This window comes from Rhincodon typus, chromosome 1, assembly GCF_021869965.1.
Source record: "Rhincodon typus isolate 14 chromosome 1, sRhiTyp1.1, whole genome shotgun sequence".
NCBI lineage: Eukaryota > Metazoa > Chordata > Chondrichthyes > Orectolobiformes > Rhincodontidae > Rhincodon > Rhincodon typus.
Window position 1 is genome coordinate 124,173,580 of NC_063332.1, and position 20,814 is coordinate 124,194,393.

The following is a 20,814-nucleotide window of genomic DNA, read 5'->3' on the forward strand; positions in this document are numbered from 1 at the left end:
GTTTCGGGCCTAGACCCTTCATCAGAAAACGTCAGCCTTTCTGCTCCTATGATGCTGCTTGGCCTGCTGTGTTCATCCAGCCCTGCACCTTATTGTCTCGGATTCTCCAGCATCTGCAGTTCCTACTATCTCAGGTTCTTAGTGTTCATTTTACTTCGATACTCACACCATCTCTGCTTAAAACAGCAATAAATGCAAGACTGAACTTGTACATGCATTGAAGTGTTAGTCATGCCACTTATGCGCATCAACAAGTACTGGTTTGTAGTTACTCCAAGGCCACAGTGGCTCAGTGGCTAGCGTTGCTACCTCAGTACCAGGGACCTGGGTTCAATTCCACTCCCTGGTGATGTGTGGAGTTTGTATATTCTCCCCATATCTACATGGGTTTCCTCTAGGTGCTCAGATTTCCTCCCACAGTCCAAAAAAGTGTACAGGTTAGGTGGATTGGCCGTGCTAAACTGCCCTAGTGTCGGGGGAGGTGCAGGCTAGGTGGATAAGCCTTGGGGAATGCAGGTTTACAGGGAGAGGGTAGGAGGTGTGGGAGGGATATTCTTCAGTGGATTGGTGTGAACCCTATGGGCCAAACAGGCTGCTTCCATTCTGGAGGGATTCTATGATTTTACGTGGACAGAGTGAAAGGCAATTCCAGACTTCCAAAGCCTGGCCCGGGTGCATGGCTGGTCTTCAATCATAAGCACTGGGGATTCAGTCTGTGGCAGGTAGGAGAATATGACTAGCGTGCCATTGAGGAGTGGTGCAGTCATAATGTAGTCAGTTTGAGACAATAGGACAAGGAAACTTGCAGTGAAAGACCACCAAACTTGTCAAAAGTGACATGCGACTGATTTCTGGCAAGATTCAGCCCATTAACTGTTTCTCTTTACAGAGATGCTGAAAAACCAGAGTTCATCCAGCACTTTGATCTGGACTATAAACAAAGCAATGCTGGAAGATGCAGGCTGTGGAACACGGAACATGCCCTTTGGCCCACGATGTTGTGCCGAACTTTTACCCTAATCCTAAGGTCTGTCTAACCTCTGCCGCTACTTTATACTATCATCCATATGCCTATCTAATAGCCACTTAAATGTCCCTACCCTCCAATACCCTCTCCGGCAATGCATTCCACACCCCTACCACTCCGTGTAAAGAACCTACCTCTGACGTCTCCCCGATATCTACCTCCACTCACTTTAAAACTATGCCCCCTCTTAATAGCTACCTACACCCTAGGAAAGTCTCTGGCTGTCCACTCTATCTATACCTCTGATCATTTTGTACACCTCTATCAAGTCACCTCTCATCCTTCGTCGTTCTGAAGAGAAAAGCCCTAGCTCTCTCAACCTTTCCTTGTAGGACCTTCCCTCCATTCCAGGCAACATCCTGGTAAATCTCCTCTGCACCTTTTCCAACGCTTCCACATCTTTCCTGTAATGAGGTGACCAGAACTGGACACAATACTCCAGATGTGGCCGAACCAGACTTTTGTATAGCTGGAGCATAACTTCACAGCCCTTGAACTCAATCCTTCTATTAATGAAAGCTAACACACCATACGCGTTCTTAGCAACTCTATCCACCTGGGTGGCAGCTCTCAGGGAACTGTGAACATGAACCCCAAGATCCCTCTGCTCCTCCACACTGCCAAGAATCTTTCCATTAACCCTGTATTCTGCTTTCAAGTTTGTCCTTCCAAAATGAATCACCTCACACTTTTCAGGGTTAAACTCCATCTGCCACTTCTCAGCCCAGCTCTGCATTCTATGTCCCTTTGTAACCTAGAACAGCCCTCTGCACTGTCCACAATGTGACCCACCTTCGTATCGTCCGCAAACTTGCTAATCCACCCTTCCACTCCTCCATCCAAAATCACTTACAAAAAAATCACAAATAGAAGAGGACCCAGAACAGATCCTTGTGATACACCACAAAACTAAATGCAATTCGATTTGAAAAAATAAAAGGCAATATATACAGGTACAAAGCGGAAATGGCTCTTGAACAGGGCAAAGTTTATAAAAAGCAACATACACTTCTTGACTGGCTTAAATGCATCACCTTGTTCTTAGAAACGTACAGCAGACTGTATGATTTTGACAAGAAAAAAAAAGGAGATTCAGCACTGTAATAGCAATTGTTAGTAACAACAAAAACAAACACACTCACTTTGTTCAAACGATGTAGAGCTGGATGAACACAGCAGGCCAAGCAGCATCAGAGGAGCAGGAAGGCTGACGTTTCGGGCCTAGACCCTGAAGCTTGGCCTGCTGTGTTCATCCAGCTCTACACTGTTATCTCAGATTCTCCAGCATCTGCAGTTCCTGCTATCTCTGAAACAACTCACTTTGTTAATATTGTTTTCACAGTGCTTCAGGAAATGGTGCTGCAAAGGTCAGCTGCAGTCATTAAGAGTTGAAGTAACTATCCCATTTACACAACAGGGAGTTCTGCTATAACATGTGTTCCAGCAACATGAATTGGATATAACGCAATTGACGAATAGGGGAAACATTATTTCTAAAACGCGAACTTGTGTTTGCTATAACGAGATTCCATCGAGGAAGCATTGATATCACGGGCTTTGTCAAAGAATAATTTCTTTTTTTTTTAAAAACACCATCAACTAGGATTGAAAATGTTCAGAGTAAGACATAATGAGCTCATTTGAAAATGGTAATTGGATTGTATGTCATAAACCTCAAATGAAATATCTTAGAGAACAGAGATAGTAGGAACTGCCAATGCTGGAGAATCTGAGATAACAAGGTGATTACAAGAGGGCTGCAGTGGGAGAGAGATCCACTGAAGAAGGGTCTAGACGAAACGTCAGCTTTCCTGCTCCACTGATGCTGCTTGGCCTGCTGTGTTCATCCAGCTCTACACCGTGTTATCTCATACAGAGAACAACTGTCTTATTAGGAAAATACGTGAAGTCTTAGTTTGAAGAGTTTATGCTGAACACATTTTTTTGGCATTTAATGAAGTATAGTTTAAAATAATGAATGCTGTTAAAACATGCACCCTTGTGTAATATTTTTGCCTAGATTTTGTTACACGTTAAATATGCAAGAACTTTTGAACTTGCCCATGTAAATCATTTATAACAAAAGAAGTTGTCTGTTACAACTTGCTCTTTACCAGCACTATTTTGAATACAATGTTACTCAGGTTTATCACACATTTTAATCCAACAATTAACTTCAATGTCAATGGGCTACATACAGAAGAAGCGTCAGATTCCTCTGCCTCACTTATCTGACGATCTATCCAGAAGTCTGTGCTGATGGAATGTCAGGTCAGATCAGCAATGGGCTAGGCTGTGATGCAGACTATGTTGCAAGTGAATAAATTTTATTCGATTGGAAGTATCAAGGCTCACACAAGTGACAGACATGGCACCAATACTTACAGGAGAGTGGTGAGGAAGAATTTTGTTATTTTGAGTGACCTTTTTTTTGGTGGTCTGCCCTTAACCTCACTTTTCCTTTAAGCCCCTTTATTTCTATAGCGCAATTTTCTACAACATGATGTAATAGTGTTATAAGCAGAATCCCCTGCATGAAATAACTGCCCCATTTATGCCATGGAGTAGTTTACAAAGTTTTTACACCATATCCGAGAAGTACGTGTATGTATACATTTGGCTTGATGTGGAGATTAGTGATATTTTGCTGAAGGCCACTGCCTCAAAATGATGCAAGATGACTGGAGCAAATCTCTTTCCAGTTCAGTGTGCTGCAACAGAAAGAATTTTGCTATCTCCTCCAGAAACAAGTTAGTTTGCAGTTCAAGGTGTGTTACCACTTACTACCTCCAAAGCAAAGCATTCTCTTGTACGAGAATGCAAGCAAACATGTGATTTTCAGATCTAGATAAAACTTAAGTGTATCAGGTGATGCCTTTATCCTCCAAGGAACTTCGCACGTCATAGGTATTAGTTAAGTACCCAAACACCCTTATCCTGGCAATTACTTCCTCACCTGCAGAATGAATAAGTAGCGGCAGACGCTTCAGATGCCTTATGGAGCGGTACAATTCCAGATAGCCTCTCATTCTGAACTTGGAATGCTGAACTTGCAAGTAATATTCAAAGACAGCATAGACAGCCCAAAGGATGACCTTTGTAATTGTTATAATGGTCACAGCGTTGAAGGACCCAAGGACACTTGTGCAAAGGTCAGCTGGTGTTTCACACAAAAAGACCAAAAGGAATGCCAAAACTACAAAAGCAACCTAGAACAAAGAAGATACTTACTCCATTAAAAAAAAAGGATAAGGAACTTGATAGCAAAGCAAATGTATTTTGTTAAAAACCAATGAATCCACATAATGCTTTAGTTTTGCATATATGGTTTAACTGCACAAGTTCACTATTAACAGAAATGTCACGTAGAAAGAGATTTTAGAAGCATTTCTTATCTAAACCTCAGCAGTCTTGCTTTTATTTGTAGGGTCAGTTATTTCTTACTCAAGAGCATTCCCATTATCGGTTTCATTTCAAAATGAAAGTGAAAGCCTTCATCCATGACTCTATTTAATAATACCTGGAACACATCGTGTGTATTAAAGGTTAAATTGACTTCAATGGTTACAAGTTGGGAAATGCAGGGTTATAGGGATTTTTATTGGGGGGGGGGGGAAAACAGAAGAGTGGGATGCTCTTAGCAGGGTCAGTGTGGACTCAATGGGCCGAATGGCTTGCCTTTACACTCTAGTGAGTGACTCTATGAAGTTACAGATTCATGTTTCTGATAATGGGGCCCTGGTTTTGTGAAGATCACTGTTACTCAGGTCACATAAAAATGGTTTACAAAATGATTTCAACAACCTCAGTTTATTATTTCATATGCAAGTCAACTTTAATTCAGGCCAATCATGAAATCTAAAATGTTCTGATCATAAGATTTCAGGAAATTGCAGAGTTAAGATTTGGGTTTATGGGGTGAAATTGGCTTTAAAAAAAAAGTACCATAAATGGTTTTAAAAATACAGTACTTTTAAAGTCCACAAACAGAACAGAGGTATCCAAAGCATGCTGCGCTTTTAGCAGACAAAAGCAAAAATGCTTTTATTAAAGTTTCACTTGAAGAAATTTTGACATACATGTTACATTGAAGATAGTCATCATCGAGTGGATAGAAGAGTTATTCTGTCAATAACGTCCATTTTAGAAGAGGTGCTTCAGCCCATCGGGTCTGTGCCAAAAATATACTACCTACACTGACAATTTTGCTTTCTAAATAAAGAGTGGGTAATTTCTCTATTCACCCTACAAAATAAATATCAACTACACAGGGTTTAAAAAAGTCACTTAAAATGAAGTGAATGCAAACTATGACATGTCATTTGCTACACTGTTCACTAGGGAATATTTATGTCGTGAAATAAATTTTATTCTATTTTCAAAAGATATTATGTTGTCAGAATGTCCTAATAAAAGTAGCAATTGTTAAGATTTATTACTTTTTGCAGCATTTTCAGTATAGCATTACACACTAAGAAAACTAACATTGCAATACAAGTCAAATAATCTCTATTCAGAGGAGGTTCCTGTGTAGGAAATCTAACACTCACATGCAGAAATGCTAACAGAATTCCCCAACAGACTGTTGGCACACCTTTGAAATGGGCTCGCATATCACCAACTAGAGAATCGCCATAAAGAAGGCAATTGTCTATTAGTGGATCCTCTTCCACACTTTGGGTTGCATCGGTGAATAAGTTCTGGAAAAAAAAAAACAAACGATGCATGAAAAAAATATACTGAAGACACCTGATTATATCCTTTGTCCAACAGCATTTGCAGGATGTTTGCTTACACCGGTTAGAGCAATCATGTTTGGCATTGATAGTCTGCAATAAACACACTTTCAGCTTTGTGTCTTAACTGCACAAAGGTGACATTTAACAGTAAAATCTTCACATCCTGTTTTCCCACATCACTCCTCATAGACAGCACAAACACTTTCCTGATGAAAGAGACCCAGGTGCATATTAAATGCATTACACACCATCCACAGCTCATTAGGGTACAAATTACCTTCTTCAGCAGTGTGAAGAAACAGGCACAAGGACCTTGACAACATATTAACAGTACAATGATACATCCTCCAATACAAACTTGGTTTGCATTTAAACATCTCAGAAGACAAAGGACCTCTCAATTGCTACATTTAAAACAATTCTGAAGGGAACAGATCAGTTGTACAAAATTTCAAATTCAATAATTTTAAGTGTATAGGCTGCTGGAGGAGGACAAAAATGTTCACACCTTCAAAAATCAAAGTCCAACATTACTCAGAATTTAGATAAAACCATAAATCAATGACGGTTGCTTTGTGGTAAGTAAATTAGCTTTCAGGTTTGTTTAAAATATTTAGATGGACATGCTGATAATAATTACAAATTCAGCTAAATACAAATTTCAGATTCTATGGTCAAGAAAGTAATTTCTCTTTTTTTAAGAGTTTTAAAATTCTGATGTTAAAGGAAAAAGAAGAGGTGCTCAAATTATTATTCGCTGTTTCAGTTGTCTAGCTTGTAAAAATTAGATAGTCGTCGTGTGAAATTCTCAAAAGCGTTACATCGGTTGAAACCATTCAGGAAAACAAAAAGCACAAACTACAATGCAAGAAAAGGCAGACTTCGAATTGCATTATTACATCCCAGAAAATCATTGGCACTTAAGGAATTGCAACCACAAGTAATAATTCCGTTCATTAATGGTAGTAATACGGACAAAAAGCAAAGTCAAAATTCTGACTTTTGAGGGAATAAAAACATAAATCAAAAATATTCACAAAACACTTTAGTTAGGTGAACCATATTAATGCAATTGTTAATCAAATTAAAAGCCCTAACTTGAAATTTGTACAATTGAGTTTTTAAAATAGCAAATGGTTAGCATACATGTCATTACTGCTCTCAAATTGGACCGCAGGATTTGGTGCAAGTACAGATTAAAAAAGCTAGAATCCCGAAGTTGCCCATTTGTCACCCACCCCATTTCCATCTCCCTGATCATACCAGAAAAAAAATGTTCAGCGGAGGTTACTGGATTATTAAAATGTCAATGATCTGAGTAATATCAACTTTTGAACAACTAATCAGCCCCTTTTAAAAAAAAAAAGTTGTGTAAATAATCATTTTGATTTGGCAAAAAAAAGTTGGTCTACAATAATTCATCACCTTCACGGCATTTCAGCTTCTAGCACCTGTATGCACTAAATCTTTATTTCACTCAAACATTTTCAGAAGCTTTGATTTTTATTTCCTGATTTGTTCTGAAAATTAGTGATTAGCTCCTTAAGACAGTTGAAATAACATCATTGCAGCTCGACATGGGAAATTCCCATTAAGCTACACTACCTCTCGGATGTGTAACTGATTGTAAAGTACAGATTTCTCAAGCATTCAAGGTTGGCCCGAGATTTACAAATCACAGCTATAGTTTTGATCAAGTCAGGCACGTTTGTTGGAAAATTATATTAAAATGATTATAGATCGGATAGTTTAGTTTCTATTACATTTTCAAACTTATGACTGAGTTGAAAATATATTACAGTATTTCTGATTCATCAGAAAATGCAAAAAAACTTTAATGAGGAAAGTGTATGGCAGAAGTACAATTATTATATGGTATTACTAGCAGGTGTTGCAAGCCTGCAACATACGAGTTATTATACACACAATTTATAGAAGCAATAAGTTCCATTACTTAAAATAGTCAGATTTTTAAAAAAATACTTTACGGATTAATTTCTAAAGTAGTCACCATTGTGTGGAAATTTGTAGTTTCCAATTTAGCTTAGTTTAAAGCAGATCCTGACTAAAACAGCGTGCATTGAAAAGGAAAGAGAGAATAAAACAGATAATATAGGAACAAAACTGAAATAAAAGAAAGGAAACTGACTCTCCCAGTTTCTCAGGAAGCAAAAACAAATTGAAGTTTGAAAATCAAAAAACTTTCAACAAATTGACTTGTTTAAAAGATATAGAAAGGACATTTGCCTGTGCTAGTATAAACAAGCTTAAAGACGACAGTCCAGATCCAGGATCTAAAGAGATACTGATCTGTTCGGTGGACATACAGCATCAAGACAAGCAGATTCAACAATTATGAGCCATTGTGATAAAGACTGGGACGGTGGAATTTAGATTAGTTGTGTGCTGCTGTCAGCTGGGAATCAAATTAACTCCTAGAACGAAAGGAGCTGAAGTTCCTCCTGAGGAAGACAGAGCTTAAAAGGACTTTATGACGGAGTGCAATTGCCAAAGTCTAATGGACTCCTGAGCCAAATTTGTAAGATCTGCTTCAGTTATATTTAAACGCACTACTTATACTTCAACCACAATTTGCCTGTTCATTCATGTTTAGCTCCTGTTGCTGCTGATGTTAAGTGTATAGGATAAAGAGTACTTTGTGTTTGCTTTTTAAGAAACCATTCAAGTGTCAATAATCTTGCTTTAAACTGTGGAAATTTATAGTTTCATTCTTTCAGTAAATAACCATATTTCATATTGTATTTAAAAAACTGGCCTCTGAGACATAACAGCATGTAGATCAGTGATAAATAGCTCAATTTTAAAAAATCTAGTTAAAGATAGTTGGTGGTTAGCAACAATCAAATTTGGGAACAATTTGCTGGGGAGTGGTGGACATTTTGCAGCATAGATCGATCCCAAGGTTCAGCGTTACACAACTAACATTTTGTAGTTTGAGCATTGCAAAATGTGCAGAAAGCAAAGTGAAAAGGTACTGCTGGCATAAACAGGAGTGATTAATGAACACCAGAATGGTGCCTTGCCTGCAGTATATTTACAGCAATGTCTATTTACATTGCAGTTTCTAGCATCTGCGGCATTTTGCTTTTGTAGTAGTGACTTATTCGTTGTCACCAAGGAGCTCTGCTCTTCTTCCTGACACCATTTCAACCGGTCTCTACTTTGTTCATCTTCATTGCATTCCATTTCCTTTCTGGTCTGTCAGACTCAACAATTTCAGATCATAGCAACCACATCTATTTTATTAGCAGCAGCTGCCAGTATTACATAAAAATAGGAGGAAACCATTTGGCCCTTCGAGCCTGCTCTACATTCATTATGATGATGGCTGGTCATCCAACTCAACCTATTCTTGATTATCCACATGCCGCCCCCCCACCCCTATGTCCTTTGATCCCTTCAGCCTCAAATACTAGAATCAAGTTCTTCTTGAAAGTCATGCAATGTTTTTGCCTTACAGCTTTCTGTGGTAGCAATTTCACAGACTGGCCACTCTCTGGGTGCTTCTGTATCTGTAAAATCTTCCTTACTGTCCTGTTTTGATACTATCACCTTGGTAACTTGTGATCTACCTACCTTAATTAGTTTGTACAGTTGTGTTATTATATGCCTGTGTGCTTCTCTTCACTTCACCTGACACAGGAGCAGTGCTCCAAAAGCTTGTGATTTCAAAAAACCTGTTGGCCTATAACCTGGTGTTGTGACTTCAGACCTTGTCCATCCCAGTCCAACATTGGCACCTCAACATCCTTGGACAGCGACACCTAATTTTGGATTCCCCTTCTATCAGGAACATTGTTCCTGTATCTACTCTGTCTGGTCCTTTTGAAATTTTATAGATTTCTGAGATGCTCCTTTCATTCTTCTGAACTCCAGCAAATACAATTCTGACTGCTTCAACCTCTGATCTGCCATCCCAGGAATCAATCTGGTAAACCTTCGCTGCACTCCCTTCCTTCCTCAATTAAAGGAGGAGACTAGAACTGCACAGAATATGCCAGGCAAGGTCTCACAAGAGGTCATGTATAATTGCAACAGGTCCTGTACTTGAAACCTGTCCTTATGAAGGCCAACATACTATCTGCTTTCTTTACTGCCTGTTGCACATGCATGCTTACCTTCCGCCATTGGTGTATGAGGACACCCAGGTCTTATTGCACATTTCTGTCTTTCAATTTATAGCCTTCTATATAATAAGCTTCCCACTTTTGATACCAAAGTGAATAACCTCACATTTAACCACATTATACCGCATGTGCCATGCACTTGCCCACTCACTTAGCGTGTCAAAATAAAACAAATTCACACTGAAGCATCGCTGCATTCTCCTCATAGTTCATCTTCCCACTCAGCTTTGTGTTATCTGCAATTTTGGAGATATTATGTTTCTTCATCTAAAAATCATTAACATGCATTGCAAATAGCTGTGGTTCAAACACCGATCCTTATGTTACCCCACTAGTCACTGCTTGTCATTTGAATGTTTGCTATTGTCATCCCTTTAAATAAAATTCCTCAATCCATCAGTCCATATCTCATACTATTATAGTTTTGTCTATTTAGATTCAGGACTATCATCTCAGAATCAACTACGTTACTCTCCAGCTTGATGAAGAATTATCATATTATCCTTACTTGTCCTCAAGGGGCTTCGCAAACCTAGACTGCCAATTATTCCTTTAATTACTCTGGCTCCAGTTGGTCCTTCCACATATTGGTGGAGAAAATTATCTTGTTTACACTCCAGGAATTCCTCCACTACAGTGTTGTTTCTGATTTGATTTGCCCAATCTATATGCAGATTAAAGTCACCCATAAGTTCCAGATATTCCATTATTGCATGTGAATCTAATTTCCTGTTTAGTGCCATTTCCAAAATCACCCCTACAGTTTGGGAGTCTACATAAAACCACCAATGTATTTTGCCCCTTAGCGTTACTCAGCTCTTCAGATTCCACATGGTTAGAGCTAATACTCTTCCTCAGTATTGCATTCAATGCTTCCTTTAACCAGAAGTACAACTCCACCACCTCTTCCTTTTAGTCTGTCCTTCCTACATACAGAATCCCATAGATGTTTGGTTCCCATCCCTGGTCACCTTGCTGCTTGGTTTCTGCAATTCTGGTAATATCATACCCACTTGAACCTATTTGTATAATTCATTCATCCACTTAATTGCCAATGCTTGGCACATTAAGGCACAATGCCTTAGGCCTTTTCTTTTAATGGTGTCCTGTTTCTATTAGTTTCACTGTAGTCTTGTTTGATGCTCGCCTTTGATTTCTCTAACCATCACTTTTCTTACTTCTCTTTCTGTCTTTTGTTCTTATCCTGGATTCCTCTTTCTCATATCCTTGTATAGGTTATAAAACCCAAAAGAACTGCAGATGCTGTAAATCAGCAACAAAAACAGAAGTTGCTGGAAAATCTCAGCAGGTCTGGCAGCATCTGTGTAGAAGGAAAAAAAAACAGTTAATGTTTCGGGTCCGGTGACCTGTCCTCAGAGGAAGGGTCACCAGACCCAAAACATTCACTGATTTTTTTCTTCAGATGTTGCCAGACCTGCTGAGCTTTTCCAGCAACTTCTGTTTTTGTTCCTTGCATAGGTTCTCACCCCCCTGCCATTTTGGTTTAAAGCCTCCAAAACCAGTCCAGCAAATACTCCCTCTAGGACATCAGTCCCCATCCTGCCCAGACATAACTCGCACTGTTTGTTCTGGTCCCATCTTCTCCAGAACTGGTCCCAGTGCCCCAGGCACCTGAAACCCTCCCTCTCGCACCATCTCTTCAGCCACATATTCATTTGATAATTCCTGCTATTTCTTCATTAGTTCTACTTTTTAAACTTGAGATAACAAGGTGTAGAGCTGGATGAACACAGCAGGCCAAGCAGCAGAGGAGCAGGAAAGCTGATGTTTCAGGGTCTGCTGTGTTCATCCAGCTCTACACCTCATTATCTCAGATTCTCCAGCATCGGCAGTTCCCACTATTTCTGAATACTTTTTAAACTTGCTTTCTAACTTCTTGTATTTGGCTTTTAGGTCCTTATTCTTTTTTCTCACCTCCCCCGACCCAACAGCCATTTTCTTTGTACCAACATGCACCATGCCTGCAGGCTATTCACTCCCCCTCCAGAATGTTCTGCAGCTGCTCGGAGACATCATACCATCCTGGAGTCTTACGTGGGGTTGCAGAAACACCTATCTATTATGCTTACAATTGAATCCTTTACATTCTCACTTTTTACTCATCCCCTGTACAAAAATCAACCATTGTGGAAAAAAATTAATTTTTTCCCTTTTCTTGACAGGCCAGTGCCTTCAACAGTATCCAAAGTTTTGCAGGGGAATATTGCAGGACACTCCTGCACTGCCTACCTAGTCCTCTTGCTGTGCCTGGTGGTCACCCATTCCCTTCCTGCGTGGGGAGTCATCACCTCTCTAGACATGCCAGCCATGATACACAGCCTGGAAAATGTTCAGAGTGCCCAGCTACTGCTCCAGTTCCAAAATCTGGGCTTCCAGGAGCAGCAGCTGGAGACACTTCCTGCACACATGCTGGCCCCAGGTACTGGAAATGTTCCCAGCTCCTACATAGAGCAGGAAGAGCATACTACAGCTTGAGCTCTCCTGCCAGGACTTATCCCTTTAAATTAAGACTTTTGGAGGATGCTTAATATCAAATAATATCAATTACTTTCAGGTCCTTGTTCCGTGGACCTTGCTTCTACAGAATTTAGTCCTTAAAACTATAAACCACAAAATAAAAAGCAAAAAGCACCTCTTCTCCACTGCACTGCAAATTCCCAGATCAATTCTGGACGTTATTTGTGATATGGTAAGTATCATTAGACTTCATTATTTCCTCCATCACCACCACCCCACCCCACCCACACACCCCACTCCCCACACCCCCAACCCAGCCACTGACCCCATACTTCCGCCATAGAGGCTACTTGAGTTGCTGGGTATATCAAACTGATTCTCAATTTAAAAAAAAAGTCGATCATCTCTCAAGTCTTCCTCTATTCATGCCCAGCTATCATTAAGATGAAAGCATGCTCACTTGGTGAGTCACAAATCCCCTGGGGTCAAGTTCATCTCCAAGTCTTCAGCAGAAAAACCAAAGCCGACACTCCATGGCAGTATGGAGGGATTTCTGTGCATTGGGGGTGCCATCCTTTGGAAGGGAAGTTAAAGGCACCATCTGTCTGTTTGGTGGATGAAAACAAGCTCATGGTGCTATTTTTAAGAGCAGGAATTATCCCCAGCACTCTGACCAATACTTTTATCACTCAATCACCACACCAAAAGCCTAATTAGCTCATTAACATATTACTTTTTTGTAAGAGATTGTTGTGTGCAAATTAGCTGCTGCGTTTCCTACATTATGACAATGGCTACACTTGGAAAAAGTACTTTTGAGATATTTAGTGGTCATGAAAAGTGCTTTATTAAACACTACATAAATGCATGTCATTTTTAAAAAAAAAGACTTGCTCTGTTCATTTACGAATACAATGGAATGGTTTAAATAGTACAAGATTGTTTTCTAATTAAAAACATTGATTTTTTTTTAAAATGAAGAAAACAATAATTCAAGATTAATGTCCAACAGATGGACTTTTGTCTTTTCCAGCAATGAAGGAAGTGGATTTAAAAATTTCGTCACCTTTAGTGAAATACACTTTCTCCTGCATTTACACACACTGTACAATTGCAAACAAAGAATAGTTGTTTCCAGGATAATTGACGTCATAATAATTGGCCTACAGTTAGTTTTCTTTCTCCCCCCCCCCCTCTTCAGAGTCAGTGGCTTAGAGATGTACAGCACGGAAACAGACCCTTCAGTCAAACTTGTCCATGCTGACCAGATATCCTAATTAATCTAGTCCCATTTGCCAGCACCTGGCCCATATCCCTCTAAACCCTTCCTATTCCTATAACCATCCAGATGCCTCTTAAATGTTGTAATTGTACCAGCCTCCACCACTTCTTCTGGCAGCTCATTCCATTCACACACACCACCCTCTGCATGAAGAAGTTGCCCCCGAGGTCTCTTAAAATCTTCCCCCCACCTCACTTTAAACTTACGTCCTCTAGTTTTTGACGCCCCAACCCCAGGGAAAAGACACGTCTATTTACCCTATCCATGTCTCTCAAACCTCTATAAAAGGTCATCCCTCAGCCTCCAAAGCTTCAGGGGAAAAGCAGCCCCAGCCTATTCAGCTTCTCCCTATATCTCAAACCCTCCAACCCAGGCAACATTCTTCTAAATCTTTTCTGAACCCTTTCAAGTTTCACGACATCTTTCCTATCGCTTGGTTACCAGAATTCCTTGCAGTATTCCAACAGTGGCCTAACCAATGTCCTGTACAGCCACAACATGACCTCCCAACTCCAATACTCAAAGCACTGACCAATAACGGCAAGCATACCAAACACCTTCTTCACTATCCTATCTACCTGCGACTCCACTTGCAAGGAACTACAAACTTGTACTCCAAGGTCTCCTTTTTCTGCAATACTGTCCAGGACCTTAGCATTAATATATGTCCTGCCCTAATTCACCTTTCCAAAAAAAAGCAGCACTTCACATTTATCTAAATTAAACTCCATCTGCCACTCCTTAGCCCATTGGCCCATCTGATCAGGATCCTGTTGTACTCTGAGGTAGTATTCTTCACTGCCCACTAAACTCCCAATTTTAGTGCTATCTGCAAATTTACTAACCATACCTCGTACATTCACATCCAAATCATTCGTATAAATGACAAAAAAGCAGTGGACTCAGCACCAATCCTTGTGGCACACTGCTAATCACAGGCCTCCATCTGGTGACAGTGAATACAGAAAGATTGTATCTGAGAGATGATCTACTTTGTAATTTTACATAGAAACATAGTAGATAGGAGTAGAAGGAGGCCATTTAGCTTTTGGAGTCTGCTCCACTGTTCTTCACAATCATGGCTGATCATCCAACTCAATAGCCCAATCCTGCTTTCTCCTCAAAATTTTTGATCCCATTCGTCCCAAGTGCTATATCTAGTCGCCTCATGAATACATTCAATGTTTTGGCATCAACCACTTTCTGTGGTAATGAATTCCACAGGCTCACCACTCTTTGGGTGAAGAAGTGTCTCCTTACCTCCATCCTAAATCATCTACCCAGAGTGAAACAATTACATCGAGTAATGCCGTAGTTCAGAGCAAAAGTAATAGTAACTCATGGTAAATCATTACTCTTCAAAAATATTTCAATAGTTGCAATATACTTTCTGATGTTGGGAAAAGCACTATGTTAATGCAAGTTTCTTCCCTAATGAAAAAGGACAGCAAACAACACAATGTTCTTTTGTGGTTACCAAAGTGAACAGATAGGTCCGGTATCCAAGGGAAGAAATGCTGGCCTTGGAGGGATTCCAGAGGATGTCTACATCAGTAATCCCAGGAATGAAGGACTTGTCACACGAGGACCAGATGAGGACTCTCAGTCTGCACTCGATGGAGTCTGGAAGAATGAAGTGGGATCACACTGAAGCTTACAGAATACGGAGAGGCCTGATAGAGGAGAATTGGAGAAGATGATGTCTCTCCAGCTGGAGGAGAGACTAGGACTTGAGGGAACAGCCTCAGAGTGAAGCAGTGACCCTCCAGAACTAAGACAAGGAGGAATTTTTTTCAGCTAGAGAGTGGCATATCTGCAGAACTGATTTCCTGAGAAGGCTGTGGAAGCCAAGTCATCGAACATATTTAAGACAGAGACAGCTAGGTTCTTGTTAGTAAGGGAATCAAAGGTTACGGAGAGAAGGCAGGAGAATTGGGTTGAGAAACAACAGCAACAAGCAAAGGTGGAGTAGGCTGGATGGGCTGAATGGCCTAATTCCACTCCTGCATCTTATGGTCTTATGATAGACTGACAGAACTGTGGAAGAGCATGAGAGACAAAAGAGGATACCACGATGCAAACTAATTGTAAAAGATTTCAATTAAAAAAGTGACAAGAGGTGGTGCAGGGTCAAAGTGCAAAGTATACTGTCAATGCAATTAAATAGGTCCTTGCCTTTCTGCTATGATCCAAGGAAGCTCAAAGGATAGTATCTTTTTGATTAGGCACTTTTAAAGTTTTCCAGGCTCAACAGGAGGTGAACAATTTTGGACTATAAGCCTCTGTTCCCAATGATTTCCATATTCTTTGGAAGTTTTACTTTTCTGGCAGCTGTTCTGCCATTCACACCTTCTCTAGGCACATCATTAGTTTCTTGTTCCATTCCTTTTATGCTTGCACCAACAACCCTTTTGTTACTTAATCTCTCCAGCCTTTGACAGTTTGTTCTTTTCCACCTCCAGTCTCCCTACCCATCTTTCAATTGTTCAAAAGCCTGTTACGTTTCTAATTTTTCCTAGTCCAGATGAAAGGTTTAACTTTAGACATTAACACTATCTCTCTGCAGAAGTTGCCTGACCAGTATCTCCAACATTTTATGCTTTTAATTCAAACTCATCCTGTGTTGGAAAACAACGCTGCTAGTGTGTCCCAAACCTGTGGTTTTTGTTCCACTCAGATTACAGGATTTGTTCCATTTGTCATCTTGCACAGTTTACATTTTGGAACCAGTTTGGGTGGGAGGGGGAAAAAGAGAGAAAGAGAATGCAAACTGTCTACTGGTTGGAGCCAAACTTGGCTGCAGTTGGTTAAAGTCAATAATGTTAGCTCAGGACATCTCTGCAGGAGTTTCTCAGGGTAGTGTCCTATGCCAAACCATTTTCAGCTGCTTCAATGACCTTCCCTCCATGAGGTCTGAACTGGGAACGATCACCAATGATTGGTGCAGAAGCTTGCATATTCATGACTCCTCAGATACTGAAGCAATCCAGGTTCAAATGCAACAAGATTCAACAGTATTCAGGCTTGGACCGACAGGTGACAAAAGCCAGACAATAACCCTCACCAATGAGGCAATCTAAACACCACCCCTTGAAACTCAATGGTGTTACCACTGCTGAATGCCTCACTATCACATCCTGGGGTGACAATTCAAACAAAAACTCAGTGGAATACAGTGGCCAACAATGCAGGTCAGACGCTAGGAATGCTGTGGTGAGTAACTCATCTCCGGGCTCCCAAAGCCCATCCAACAACTACAAAGCACAAGTCAGGAGTGTGATGGAATACGCTTCACTTGCTTGGGTAGGGGCAGCTCCAAGAGGTCAAGAATCTTGACACCATTCACGACTTGACTGGCACCACATTCACGAGCATCCACTCCGTCCACCACTGACTCAGTAACAACTGTGTACTATCTACAAGATGCACTGCAGAAATTCACCAAAAATCCTGTGATAGCATTGTTCAAACCCACGACCACTTCAACCTAGAAAGACAAAAGCAGCAGATACATGGGAACACTGTCAACTACAAGTTGCCCTCCACACTACTCACCATCCTGACTTTGAAATATCACTGTTCTTTTACTGTCACTGGGTCAAAATTGTGGAATTCCCTCCCTCATGGGTCAACCTACAGCAGGTGGACTACAGCAGTTCACCACCACCTTTTCAAGTGCAACTTGGGATTGGCAATAAATGCTGGCCAGTCAGCGCATCCCATATCCCACACATGAAAGAAAAACCTTGCATCACATTAACTCTTCAGCCATCATGAATCTTTCCACCATCTGTTGATACCACTATTTTAGCAATATCTTGATCATCCCCAATTTAAAATTTCACATGTCCTTCTATGTTTTGTGTTTACCTTCACACTTTCTTTATCAAAAAAATGCTATAGTTATGACAAAACTTCTCTGTTCAATCCACTATTGCCAAGATACCTGTTGAACATTTCTAACATTTTCTGTTATTCAATCATAAGCTATGTTAGATGCACCTTTTAAATAATGTCCCCAGGAATTGAACTTTAACGAAGAGATTGAGCACCTGGTTATATTTTGTGTAATAATTTGGTTTTGACTCTACTTTGACAATGTAGTGTCTTTTCCCAACTCTACAGTATCAATATTGAGACAAATCAATTCGAAGCCACTCAAAATAAAGTCAGTATTTCAAAAGATAGCTAGAAGAAATTTAAAGAAAAATAAATTTTTAGAAGCACAAAAGGGAAGAGCAAAATTCATGCATAATGGATTTGTTGCATATCAGTTTAGTGAATCACTAGCTCAAACTATTTATGTTTTCTCAGTGGTTCCCTCATTTTCATTTGATTGCAAGTCTTGCCTCCAAAACAGAAATACGCTATTACTTTTGTAAGAGACTGCTACCTTCCAGTTTAATTGTAAATGGGCACACAATAATAGAGACTACCTAACTTCTTTCATTGCAAATGACAAGAGAAAAGCAATTGAGTGTAGGTGAGAAATTGCCAGCAATAAAGCAAGGCCTCACTTAGACCTCCTCTTCTAGCGGAAGATAGACTCAGTGGCCATTGCTCTTTTTCTTTGAAAAAGGATTAACATCAGCCTAACCAAAAGAGTCTGCTTTTTAGCACCGGGGGGGGGGGGGAAATCAGATCTAGGAAACAACAATCTGTCAACAACATATTTCAGACACGTTATGCAGCTGATGGCAGATATAAATTCTAATTTTACAGATGTCATATTAAGCATTCAGCAGCTCTTTTAGCAAATCTGTGAGCAACTAGAGATCTCCTCTCCAATTTCCTTGAACATGTTTCTTTCCAAATCTGTACACATCTTTCCAACAATTCAGCATAGGGTAGTGAATGTTGTCTACATGGATTGGAGTAAGGCTTTTGACAAGGTCCTCATGGCAGGCTCACCCAGAAACTTAAGATGCATGGGATCCATGGTGACTTGGTCACTTGGATTCAGAACTGGCTTGCCCATACAGGGCTGACAGTAGTGGAGGAAGAGTGTTTTTCAGACTGGAGGTCCAGGAAAAGTGATGTTCCACAGGGATCCATACTGGGACCTCTGCCGTTTGTGATACACATAGGATCAAATATAGATAGGTGGGTAAATAAGTTTGCAGACACCACAGATTGGTGGAGTTGTGCTTAGCATACAAGTCCATAGCTCCCTGAAAGTGGCCACACAAGTAGATTTTGTGGTAAAGAAGGCATGTGGCATGCTTGCCTTTATTGGTCAGGGAGTACAGAGTCAGGATGCCATGTTGCAGCTTTAAAAGACTTTGGTTAGGCCACATTTAGAGTATCGCATTCAATTCTAGTCACATTACAGGAAAGATGTCGAGACTTTGGAGAAGGTGCAGAAGACGTTTAGCAGGATGCTGCCTGGATTAGAGGATATGAGCTATAAGGAGAGGCGAGAAAGGTTGTTTTCTCTAGAGTGGCAGAGGTTGAGGGGCCAAGGGCAGGCAAAAGGGATTAATTTAATTTGGCATCATGTTCAGCACAACATCGTGGGCTACAAGGCCCATTCATGGGCTGTACTGTTCTAAGTTCTCATTCCATGTTTGATACCCTCCAAATTAAGTTTCTGTCAAGCCACGATACTAAAACAATCCCCAGTCACAAATCACATCAAGGGCAACTAGGGATGAGCAATAAATGCTGGCCAGCCAGCAACTCCCAAATTCCACTTCTTGTCCACTACCATTACCTAATTCACACCAATATCTGCTCACTTACTACTTCTTTTAAAATTTAAAATGGTGACAAATTTCAAATTGCACCACAAGTCTCAATCTCTGCTTTTGCAATTCCAGCCAGCTGTTTATTCTCAATTTCGATTTATCCACCATTTGTAGCCATGAGACCAGCTGCTTAGTTCTAGGTTCTGAAATTCCTTTCTCCAGCCTCTTGGGCTCTCTCCTCAGTGTACACATTTGTACAAGCTGTTGCTTAAATATATCAAATTTTGTTTGAGCTCTAGCCACAGAGATACACTATGGCTAATAAAACAGAAAGGGACAATTAATAAGCCTCCAGAGGAGTGACCAACTGGACCAGCCCAATTTGATACTCGGGAAATTTTGGATGTTTTCGGTTTCACAAGGTTCATCTACACACCTAAACAAGTGATAAATCATGTTTAAAACCTGAGGAATATGATTTTATTTGAAAGAAAAAATCAGGCCAAAACACCAGTTTAACACCAGACACACTTCCTGAAATTGCCAAAAACGGTGATGTAACAAAATAAAGAACTGCGGATGCGGGTAATTGAAACACAAAAAAAAACAGAAACTGCCGGGAAAACACAGCAGGTCGGGCATCATCTGTGGAGACAGAGTTAAAGCTCCGGTGATCCTTCTTCAGAAATCAGACCTGCTGAGTTAATCCAGCAATTCCTATTTCGATGTAAAAAGGGGGCATCAGATTCAGTCCTGGTTTTATGTAAAAACGTTAACTCTGTTGGTTTCTCTTTCACAGATGCTACCAGACCTGCTGAGCTTCTCCAGCAACTTCAGCTTCCAGCAACTACAGCATCCGCAGTTCATACTGTTTTTATTCCAAGTTTTCTTCATGTGCGTTGAAAAGAGCCGGGCTGTGGGGAAGAATTAGCAACGATTTGGTGAAATCCTGCTGCACGTCCAGGATGGGGAAGGGGGGGGGCGTGGGTGATTGACAGCCACCCCGCCCCGACATCATCGGGAACGGTCCCAGCAAAGCCGTGAGGTTAAAACGGAACTTTTGCCCGCTGCTGACTCACCTCCTGCCGCTGCCTCGGCTCCGGGTTCATCCTGAGTGGTAGGCGTGAGAAAAATACAGAAACACCAAAGAACGAGGTGGAGTTAACCGATCCGCAGGATGAAAGGGTCCACGCCACCGCCGCTCGGCGCCTTCCTAATCTGGTGCTTCCCTCGTCCGCCACACAACCCCGTCCTGACCCCCTCAGCAGGTACGGCTTCTAGGTTCCGCATTTAAATTGTTCCCGAGCCTCGAGCTGCAAACCGCTGGCGCACGTGGGAGCAGAGACTATCCCGAAAGAGAGAAAAAGCACAGAGAAACTGAGCAGCATGTTGGAAAGAGAAAAACCAAACAGAGTCCTGGAGAAACTGAGCAATATATTAAAAAAAGGAAAAA

General features: G+C 40.7%; 1 protein-coding gene across 1 annotated transcript in view; it reads right to left on the minus strand.

Annotated features, from left to right (window-relative positions):
- Positions 1 to 20,638, minus strand: part of tmem192 (transmembrane protein 192) — a 31,162-nt gene extending 10,524 nt beyond the window's left edge. Inside the window, exons 1-3 of the mRNA XM_020517026.2 lie at positions 20,441 to 20,638; positions 5,578 to 5,727; positions 3,984 to 4,236 (exon numbers count right to left, since the gene is read on the minus strand). Coding sequence (XP_020372615.2) covers positions 3,984 to 4,236; positions 5,578 to 5,727; positions 20,441 to 20,470 — 433 coding nt within the window. The 5' untranslated portion in view covers positions 20,471 to 20,638. The remainder of the gene's footprint in view (positions 1 to 3,983; positions 4,237 to 5,577; positions 5,728 to 20,440) is intronic.
- Between the last annotated feature and the right edge of the window lie 176 nt (positions 20,639 to 20,814).